Consider the following 10,894-nt stretch of genomic DNA (forward strand, 5'->3'; position numbering starts at 1 on the left):
CGTCCAGACTCGCCCCACAAGAAGCCTGTCGGGTGGCCTCCTTAGCGCTCTGCGTCGTACCCGCCCAGACTCGCCCCACAAGAAGCCTGTCGGGTGGCCTCCTTAGCGCTCTGCGTCGTACCCGCCCAGACTCGCCCCACAAAAGCCTGTCGGGCGGCCTCCTTAGCGCTCTGCGTCGTACCCGCCCAGACTCGCCCCACAAGAAGCCTGTCGGGTGGCCTCCTTAGCGCTCTGGGTCGAACCCGCCCAGACTCGCCCCACAAGAAGCCTGTCGGGTGGCCTCCTTAGCGCTCTGCGTCGTACGCGCCCAGATCGCCCCACAAGAAGCCTGTCGGGTGGCCTCCTTAGCGCTCTGCGTCGTACCCGCCCAGACTCTCCCCACAAGAAGCCTGTCGGGTGGCCTCCTTAGCGCTCTGCGTCGTACCCGCCCAGACTCGCCCCACAAGAAGCCTGTCGGGCGGCCTCCTTAGCGCTCTGCGTCGTACCCGCCCAGACTCGCCCCACAAGAAGCCTGTCGGGCGGCCTCCTTAGCGCTCTGCGTCGTACCCGCCCAGACTCGCCCCACAATAAGCCTGTCGGGTGGCCTCCTTAGCGCTCTGCGTCGTACGCGCCCAGATCGCCCCACAAGAAGCCTGTCGGGTGGCCTCCTTAGCGCTCTGCGTCGTACCCGCCCAGACTCGCCCCACAAGAAGCCTGTCGGGTGGCCTCCTTAGCGCTCTGCGTCGTACCCGCCCAGACTCGCCCCACAAGAAGCCTGTCGGGCGGCCTCCTTAGCGCTCTGCGTCGTACCCGCCCAGACTCGCCCCACAAGAAGCCTGTCGGGCGGCCTCCTTAGCGATCTGCGTCGTACCCGCCCAGACTCGCCCCACAAGAAGCCTGTCGGGTGGCCTCCTTAGCGCTCTGCGTCGTACGCGCCCAGATCGCCCCACAAGAAGCCTGTCGGGTGGCCTCTTTAGCGCTCTGTGTCGTACCTGCCCAGGCTCGCCCCACAAGAAGCCTGCCGGGTGGCCTCCTTAGCGCTCTGCGTCGTACCCGCCGAGACTCGCCCCACAAGAAGCCTGTCGGGCGGCCTCCTTAGCGCTCTGCTTCGTACCCGCCCAGACTCGCCCCACAAGAAGCCTGTCGGGTGGCCTCCTTAGCGCTCTGCGTCGTACGCGCCCAGATCGCCCCACAAGAAGCCTGTCGGGCGGCCTCCTTAGCGCTCTGCTTCGTACCCGCCCAGACTCGCCCCACAAGAAGCCTGTCGGGTGGCCTCCTTAGCGCTCTGCGTCGTACCCGTTCAGACTCGCCCCACAAGAAGCCTGTCGGGTGGCCTCCTTAGCGCTATGCGTGGTACCCACCCAGGCTCGCCCCACAAGAAGCCTGTCGGGTAGCCTCCTTAGCGCTCTGCGTCGTACCCGTCCGACTCGCCCCGTCACCGGCTGCACCCCATTCTGCTCTTCTGGCATTAGACTACACAGTGTCCACGGAAGCAGTGGCAGCAGCAACAGCGGCCACTGTACCCGCGGCTGCGGGCCACGAACAAACGAGAGACCGCGAGATGATCGCGCAAATGGCAAGCATTTGGGCGAAAATGCAGGATGCAGCGATGGCGTAGAGGTAGAGCATCCGCCTCGCGTGCAAGAGGACCCGGGTTCGAATCTCGGTGCCACGCAATTCTCCGCCGGATTAAAAAAAAACTCCGCGTGTCGATGGAATTGCATAACCAGGCTTGGAGTGCGGCCTGATTTCGGTGACCAGAACGGACAACGCACTTTCTCACCTTAATAATATTTGCTCCAAATTAGCCTATGGTTGTCATATTTTACTAAAGGCCAGGGACTGCTTTGATCTTCCAATTCTACGCATTCTGTATTTCGCCTTTGTGCACAGTCAATTATCTTATTGCCTGGAAGCATGGGGTGGTACATATAAAGCATACCTAGATCCTGTTTGTCGCCTTCAAAAACCAGCTATTCGTATGATAACTTATTCAAATAATACATACCCCAGCAGGCCACTCTTTCAGCAGCTTCGTATCTTACCCCTATCAATGGCATATAAACTAAAGATAGCTGAAATAGTAAACAATGTAATAAAATCTAACAACCCCCTGCCCCTTAGTTTATTTAGATTACCAATGAAACAAACAAGAGCTGCAACCAACAATCTATTTAATTTAACACCTTGTTACAATATGTACGGCCGGAGACTCCTAGAATACAGCGGAGCCCATGTGTGGAAGAAATCCCTAATGAAGTTAAAGAAAAAAATAACTTTTCGGCATCTTTAAAACACTATTTAATTTCCATGGAAATGTAGGAATGAATTCAATTGTGTGTGTTAATCTTGAAGTTTTTTTATTTTACACGTTCTGCAGTAATATTGTACTTGTTTTGTATTTGGACCCCTCACTAGCCGTAAAGGCTATGGGTCCAAACAACAGTTTGTGTACTGTTTCTGAGAATAAATAAAGAAAAAATTCCAAAAAACAGGATTTGGCCGCCCTGGTGTAGTACTTGGCCACAACCTTCTATGAACAAACCAATGAACCCTCGGCCCTCAGTCCCCAGCGGCTGCGGAGCAACTGACCAAGGCTGCGATCAGATCTGTGACGCAGCGGAGGGTGCTAAGAATCTCTGGCTCCGGACAGGCCGCCATTAGAAACTGAACCTGGCAACGTTTAACGCAAGAACCTTATCAAGTGAGGCTAGCTTAGCAGCGCTATTGGAGGAATTAGCCGGTATTAAATGGGATGTCATAGGGCTTAGTGAGGTTAGGAGGACAGATGAGGCGCATACAGTACTAAAGGGCTGGCATGTACTGTGCTATCGTGGATTAGCAGATAGGCGAGAACTAGGTGCGGGATTCCTCATTAATCAGGATACAGCTGGCAACATCGAGGAGTTTAGCAGTATTAACGAGAGAGTGGCAGCCATCGTAATTAGGCTTAATAAGAGGTACAAGCTGAAGGTGGTGCAGGCCTACGCGCCTACATCAAGCCATGATGCCCCGAGAGAGAGAGATAATGAGAGGGGGAAAGGCAGGGATGTTAACCAGAAAGGTTTCCGGTTGGCTACCCTGCACTGGGGAAGGGAATGAGGGGATAAAAAGGGAAGAGAAGAGAGAAGGAGCGAGAGACAAAGTCACAATCTAGCAAGCAAGGCAGTCTCTCGGAAAGACAAAACGGTGCCTTATGAGCCTTGATGGTAGTCGGCAGTTGTGGCCACGGGCCGAGGATCTTGGCCTCTGTGAAATTGCGGGGATAATCGTAAAATGTTGAGCAGATTCGGTTCACAGATCACCAGAATGGGAAGCCGTTGTGTCTGAAATCCGGGACTGGAGCCCGCGGGCATTCCACTGAAAAATAAAAGCTTGTTTGACTTTCTTCGGAAAATATAGTTCCGGGGGGAGCCATGGTGTCTTCTATTGTAGAGCTGCAAGAACTGGCTGTAGCGCGCCGAGTACTTGCAATGACAAGATAGTTGGAAGCTTCTATGAGGATGTGGAATCGGCAATGACCAAAGTAAAATCACAGTACACTGTACTGATGGGCGGCTTTAATGCAAAGGTAAGTACAAAGCAGGCTGGAGACAAAGCGGTAGATGACTATGGCATAGGTTCTAGGAACAGTAGGGGAGAGTTATAGTAGAGTTCGCAGATAGAAATAATTTGTGGATTATGAATATCTTCTTCCGCAAACGAGCAAACAGGAAGTGGACGCGGAAGAGCCCCAATGGTGAGACTAAAAATGAAATAGACTTCATACTGTGTGCGCACCCTGGTATCGTAGAGGATGTGGAGGTCCTCGGTAAGGTCCGTTGTAGCGACCACAGAATGGTAAGGTCTCGTGTTAGCTTAGATTTGAAGAGGGAACGGAATAAACTGGTGAAGCGAAAGGCTAGCTATTAACGAGTTAGCATTAAGAGGGAAGGTAGAGGAATTCAGAATGTCGCTGCAAAAAAGATTTTCCGCTTTAACTGAAGAAGACGATCGTAGTGTTGAAACAATCAATGATAATCTTGCAGCTGTCGTTACAGAGTGCACCGCGGAAGTAGGTGGTAGGATGGTTCGACAGGATACCAGCAAGCGATCTCAGGAGACTAAAGATCTGATCAAGAAACGCCAAAGCAGGGGGACGTCTAACTCCATAGACAGGATAGAATTAGCAGAGCTATCGACGTTAATAAATAAGCGCAAGGTAGCCGACATAAGAAAGTTTAACATGGAGAAAATCGAGCATGCTCTATGAAACGGAGGTGGCCTAAAATCAGTGAGGAGAAAACTGGCCATATGTAAAAACCAGATGTATGCGCTAAAAGACAAACAGGGCAATGTAATCAGCAATATGGATAAGATAGCTGAATTAGCCGAAGAGTTCTACACAAATCTATAGAGTAGTGAATGTAATCATCAAAATACTGAGGGAGGCAGTCGAGCACAGCAATGGGACATCCTGCCAGTAACAAAGGAGGAAGTAAAGAAAGCCTTAGGAGCAATGCAAAGAGGGAAAGCAGCTGGTGAGGATCAGGTAACAGCAGATTTGTTGAAGGACGGAGGAGCGATTGTGCTACAAAAAGTAGCCACCCTGTATACGAAATGTCTTGTGACCTCTAGAGTACCAGAAGCTTGGAAGAACGCTAACATTATCTTAATTCATAAGAAAGGAGACGTCAAGGACTTGAAGAAATACAGACCAATCAGCTTATTGTCCGTTGCCTACAAGGTATTTACTAAGGTAATCGCTAATAGAGTCAGGACAACCTTGGACTTTAGACAACCAAATGATCAGGCAGGCTTTCGTAAAAGATACTCGACAATAGATCACATTCACACTATCAATCAGGTGATAGAGAAATGCGCAGAATATAACCAACCCCTATTTATTGCCTTCATTGATTACGAGAAAGCATTTGACTCAGTGGAAACCTCAGCTGTCATGCAGGCACTGCGGAATCAGGGTGTAGAAGAGTGTTATGTGAAAATATTGGAAGATATTTATAACGATTGCACAGCTACTACAGTTCTCCATAAAGTCAGCAATAAAATTCCAATACCGAAAGGTGTCAGGCAGGGAGACACCATCTCGCCAATGCTCTTCACTGTCTGCTTACAGAATGTATTCCGGCCACTGGAATGGGAACAGTTGGGGATAAGAGTTAATGGAGAATACCTGAGTAATTTGCGATTCGCTGATGACATTGCCTTGCTAAGCCACTCAGGACAAGAACTGCAAAGCATGATCAATCAGTTAGCAGGCAGAGCAGAACGGTGGGGCTAAGAATTAACATGCACAAAACCAAAGTAATGTTCAACAGCCTAGCAAGGAAACAGCAGTTCGCAATTGGTAGCCAGGTGCTGGAAGTAGTAAGAGAATATGTCTACTTAGGGCAGGTAGTGTCCGCAGATCCGGATCATGAGAGGGAAATAACCAGAAGAATAAGAATGGGGTGGAGTGCATATGGCAGGTTCTCTGAGATCATGAATGATAGCTTACCAATATCCCTGAAGAGAGTATACAACAGCTGTATCCTACCGGTACTCACCTATGGGGCAGAAACGTGGAGGCTAACAAAGAGGGTCCAGCTTAAGTTAAGAACAACGGAGCTTGCTATGGAAAGGAAAATGATAGGTGTAACGTTAAGAGATCGGAAGAGGGCGGAGTGGGTGAGGGAACAAACGCGGGTTAATGACATCTTAGTTGAAATCAAGAGGAAGAAATGGGCTTGGGCAGGGCATGTAATGCGAAGGCAGGATAACCGATGGTCCTTAAGGGTAACGGAGTGGATTCCAAGAGAAAGCAAACGTAGCAGGGGACGGCAGAAAGTTAGGTGGGCGGATGAGATTAAGAAGTTTGCTGGGATACAGTGGCGGCAACTGACAAAGGACAGGGTGAATTGGAGAGACATGGGAGAGGCCTTTGCCCAGTAGTGGGTGTAGTCAGGCTGATGATGATGATGCAGGGGGAACGACGGGACCGCATTTATGGTCATGTCTTAGAAGAAAAAACGTGCTGCTGGAGTTCCTCTCGTCTTCAGGCCTACACAAGGAGGAGACTTACGGAAGGCCAACCTCAACGTCGTGGCAACACGGTTGTGATGTCGGCCCAAGAAAAGGTGCTTAGACGTCGCCTCAACAAGGACGAAAGCTTGGTGGTTTCGGTATCGACGCTGCCCGCCGCGAACCTTGTGCTTGCAGTGATCGAACAGGCTGGAGTGGCTGTACAGGCCCGCGTCCCATACTCGTGTTCGGTAAGCTATGGGAAAATTGAGGGCGTTCGTCTCAGTTGCTCGAACGGTAACCTGCATGAGCACCTCCGTGAGCAAGGTGCCGTCTCAGCAAGGGTACTCACCGCATACATTCGTGAAGGCAGTGGAAACATTCAAGAGATAAATCGCCGCACCGTGATACTGAAATTCGCCAAAGATTACCCTCTTCGTAAACGGGTTACACTGGGCTCTTGCAGTTAACCTGTAATTGAATACTGGACCAGCAACGCAATGCCAGAGACATGGACACATCTCGAGACATTGGACTGACCCCCTTCGCCGCCCTCACTCAGACAAGGAATGCACGTTGAGAGCGCAACGAAAATGAGGAACCTGCGATGACCCACACCCCGCATAATACAGACGGAGTCACAAAAAGAGAACCGCTACGCTGGCACGCACAGTGGAACAAGTACAAGGAAAACCGTCCAAACCGTCCAAACTTGAAGCTCTGCCTAATCCTGAATTTGCTTCTGCAACTGTGCAAGATCGAGATCGACAACCTCAACAAGACACGACAGCTGGATACTCCTACGCAGCTACTCCGTAGAAGAAGCTTGGCAAGCCCTTGATCCCTTCGCCTGTTTTGAAGTTAACCTAATTTTCCACATACACCGCAACGCGACCGCATGCCCTACCATAAGCAGCAAATTTGCACAGAAAAAGATATTTCGTGATTACTGATACCTATGCTGTTTGCAAGCATCAAGGCTGATGTCCGCGCGAGCCCTTCGTCAAGAAGTCTCCCGGAGGTAGAAGCTCTTGTGGCAATGGAGCAGTTCGTGTCAGCATCTTGCGGGCCACACCGGATTAAAACCCCTTCGCTGGCACGCACAGTGGTACAAGTACAACAAAAACCGTCCAAACGTCTTGAAGAGCTGCCTAATCCTGAATTTTGCATTTGCAATTATGCAAGATTGTCACTGAAGTGGCGGCATCCTGTATCTAATTGGCCTCTCGCGTTTGCTCGGACTTGTGTGAACATGTATTTATTCCAATGTATAACTTAACTCAGTATGTATTTAATGCGATGTGTTTTCCCACATTTGTTTCGTAGGATGTACATAACGCCTTTATGAAAGGTTGTATTCGTAGAAGTAGCAGCGGCCTCACGCGGTAGAAGCAGTACCAGCCTCCGATGAGGATGACGCCGAAGTTCCGCCGAATGGAGCTCGAATCTCGTGCCAGTTGGACGCGCCTCTCTTCGGCACGCCAGCTCATATTCTAACAGTCGGGTCAGTAAACTAATCACTTCTTTCATCGTGCCGGCCTCATACTTTTCGGGTGCAACAAACTGGTGACCCGGACGTCCGCTGGAACACCGTCTCTCACCATGGCCGACGCCGACGACAACGCCTCCGCCATGCCCGGTGACGGACCCTTGTGTTTCCATCTTTTTTGGCTGGTTTTCTCCCTTGACATGCCTCACCAACAGGCCCACCATTCTGCCCTCCTCCAGCGCCGTCTCCGCGCTGTCCCTTCGCCTTCCGCCGTTCTCGGCAGCCGATCCCCAGCTCTGGCTCACTCAGGTCAACAGCCAGTTCACTATTGGCGGCCTCATCAGCCAGGAGCACAAGTTTCACCACGTCGCTGCGTCGTTACCACATGAGATTGCCGCCGAGGTCTGCGACCTCCTCAGAACTCCTCCCGCCTCGGCCCCGATCGATACGTTGGCTGCTGAGCTGATCAAGCGCACAGCCGTCTCGGAACATCGCCGCCTGCAGCAGCTCATCTCCTCCGAAGAAATGGGAGACCGCAAACCTACCAAGTTGCTGCGGCGGCTCCAGCAGCTCCTGGGCGACAAGGCTACTACTTTCGACCAAGCTTTTCTGCGTGAGGTTTTCCTTCAGCGCTTGCCGTCGTCGGTCCGCATGGTGCTTGTGCCCGCCCAGGGGTTGTTCTTGGAGAAGCTTGCTGAGCTGGCGGACTCCGTCATGGAATTTTCCTACTCCGCAAAACCTCTCTGCGCAGTCTCGCAGCCTCCCACGCCGCCATCATCTCTTCCCTCCTGCGTGGACCTTCAGACCTTCCGGGACGACTTCCAAGCCCAGACCACGCGACTCTCCGACCAAATCGCCGCACTGTCGACTTCCCGCTCTCGCTCGCCTTCCCGTCGCCAGACTTCATCTCTTCAAGGCAGCGAGTGCTGGTATCACCGCACCTTTGGTGAAGCAGCGCGTCGGTGTACCCCTCCCTGTCGCTTCCAGGGAAACTTCCCACGACACCACTAGAAGCGGCAAGTGGTGTCATCCCAGAGACCAGCCGCTTATTCTTTATTCGTGACCAAAACTCGGGCCTCCGTTTTCTCGTCGACACCGGTGCCGAGGTGAGCGTTTTGCTCTGCAGCTTTGCATCATCACTTTCTCGCTGTACTGGCCCATCACTCCAAGCCGCAAATCTCACCCCCATCGCTACCTACGGCGAACATACTCTTACACTCAATTTGGGCCTCAGACGTGTGTTCCGAGGTGTTTTCCTCCCTGCAGAAGTACGCTACCCAATCCTAGGAGCTGATTTCCTGCGTCACTACAATCTGCTGGTCAACATGCACAGCAAGTGTCTCGTGGACGCCGTGACGAACCTCTCTGTTCAGGGCCTCCGTCTTCGAGAACCGCTTGCCAGTATACCCAGCCCACACCAGTCCGCCTACGAGATCCTCCTGGAGGAATACCCTTCTCTACTCCATCCTTCCAACTTTTTACTGCCCGTGAAACGCCAGGTCACGCAACACATTGTGACCACTGGCCCGCCAACACGCGCTCGAGTCCGTCGCCTTGCTCCAGACCCATTACAGATCGCCCGCAATGAGTTCGCTGACATGCTGGAGCTCGGTATTATCCGACCTTCATCTAGCCCATGGGCGTCCCCTCTACACATAGTACCAAAGGAATCCCCAGGGGACTGGGGGCCTTTTTTAGATTATCGCGCCCTCAACAACGCTACCGTTTCAGGCCGTTGTGCCCTACCTCACATCGCCGATTTCACCTGCGCACTGCATGGCCCCACAATTTTCTCTAAAATCTATCTCGTCAAGGCCTACCGCCAAATCTCTGTCGAACCATCCGATGTACCCAAAACTACAATCCTTACACCCTTCTGCCTCTTCGAATACCTCCGCATGCCATTCGGCCTCCGTAACACTGGCCAGACGTTTCAACACTTCGTTGACTTAGCTACACGGGGTCTATCTTTCTGCATGGCCTCCGTCGTTGACCTCCTCGTATTCAGCCGCGACCGGGAGCAGCATCTGCAACACCTCCGGCAGCTGTTTCAACGCCTCTCTGATTACGGCCTGATCATCAACAGAGCCAAATGTGAATTCGGCAAGTCGGAGCTCGATTTCCTTGGTCACCGTGTGAACCGCTCCGGCATCCGGCCTCTCCTATCAAAAGTCCAGGCCATTCAAGACGTTCCACAGCCTGCCTCAATCCACCAGCTCCGTGAATTTCTCGGCCTCATCAATTTTTACCGCCGTTTCATCTCTCACTGTGCTGCACTCCTCAAACCATTGACCGACATGCTTCAAGGCAAGAAAACAAACTCCGCACAACTGACATGGTCGTCAGCTGCTCTGGATTCTTCCCGGGCCGCCAAAGCGAAACTATCAGACCTCGCATTCCTTGCCCATCCGCACCCTAATGCACCCCTACGCCTCATGACCGACGCCCTCCTCGGCCTGGTCCATCCCGGAATCCGCGCCACGCAGCATCTTCTCACAAAACGTTACGTATGGCCCGGAATCAACAAGGACGTGCGTGCCTGGGCTTGCATGTGCCTAGCTTGCCAGCAGTCTAAAACTCAGCGACACACGACCTCTCCCTTCGGCTCGTTCCCTCCGCCGTCCGCCCGTTTCGACAACGTCTACATCGATATCTTGGGTCACTGGCCACCTTCCGCTTGACACACATACCTCCTTACTTGCATCGATCGGTTTACTCGCTGGCCCGAAGCGTTCCCTTTGCCTGACGCCACCAGTGACACCATTGCCAGTACAATCGTCGCCGGTTGGATCTCCCGGTACGGGGTTCCGTCGACCATCACCACCGACCGTGGCGACCAGTTGGAATCTTCCCTTTTTAATAACCTTATGAATTTATTTGGCACTTCCCGAATCAGAACTACCGCTTACCATCCCATCGCCAACGGCATGATCGAACGTTTCCATCGTTCGCTACAAACATCCCTCAAAGCCCAACTCTACTCTACCCACTGGACTGCATCCCTACTACTGGTTCTGCTCAGCCTCCGTGCTACACTAAAACAAGATATTCGTTGCACTCCGGCAGAACTTGTCTTCGGCTCGCCGCTGCGTCTTCCTGGTGAATTTTTCGAATCCATCGATTCGTCCACAAGTCCCGTCCCTACTGATTACATGACGCAGCTCTGCCGTTTTTGCCGCCATCTCCGAGCGCCACATCTCCGACGCCAGTCTCGGCCATCTTCATACTTTCCATCTGAACTAGCGACTTGCACCCACGTCTTTGTTCGCCGAGACTCTGTCCGCAAGCCGCTTCACCGCCCCTACGACGACCGCTATTCGAAAGAACACCGAAGTTCTTCACCGTGGACCTTCTTGGGCGCACTGAAACCATTGCCATCGACCGCTTGAAGCCAGCCTTCACAGAAGACGCCCCGTCCACAGGGCC

General features: G+C 52.4%; 1 protein-coding gene across 1 annotated transcript; it reads left to right on the forward strand.

Moving 5' to 3' along the window:
* The first annotated feature begins 6,285 nt into the window (after nt 1-6,285).
* LOC149343654 (uncharacterized) lies at nt 6,286-8,479 on the forward strand. The gene is made up of 2 exons (XM_089547039.1): nt 6,286-6,323; nt 7,684-8,479. The coding sequence occupies exons 1-2, from the start codon at nt 6,286-6,288 to the stop codon at nt 8,477-8,479; spliced, it is 834 nt and encodes a 277-aa protein (XP_089403165.1).
* Nucleotides 8,480-10,894: the final 2,415 nt, after the last annotated feature.

This window comes from Amblyomma mixtum, chromosome 5 (assembly GCF_055824585.1).
Source record: "Amblyomma mixtum isolate Tamu chromosome 5, ASM5582458v1, whole genome shotgun sequence".
NCBI classification, from domain to species: Eukaryota; Metazoa; Arthropoda; class Arachnida; order Ixodida; family Ixodidae; genus Amblyomma; species Amblyomma mixtum.

Excerpts from the sequence above, each read along its gene's own strand:
- LOC149343654 (XM_089547039.1), top strand. The coding sequence starts at position 6,286 with ATGAGCACCTCCGTGAGCAAGGTGCCGTCTCAGCAAGG. Across the intron at positions 6,324-7,683 it reads AAGGTGCCGTCTCAGCAAGG|GCCCACCATTCTGCCCTCCT; the intron begins GTACTCACCGCA and ends CCTCACCAACAG.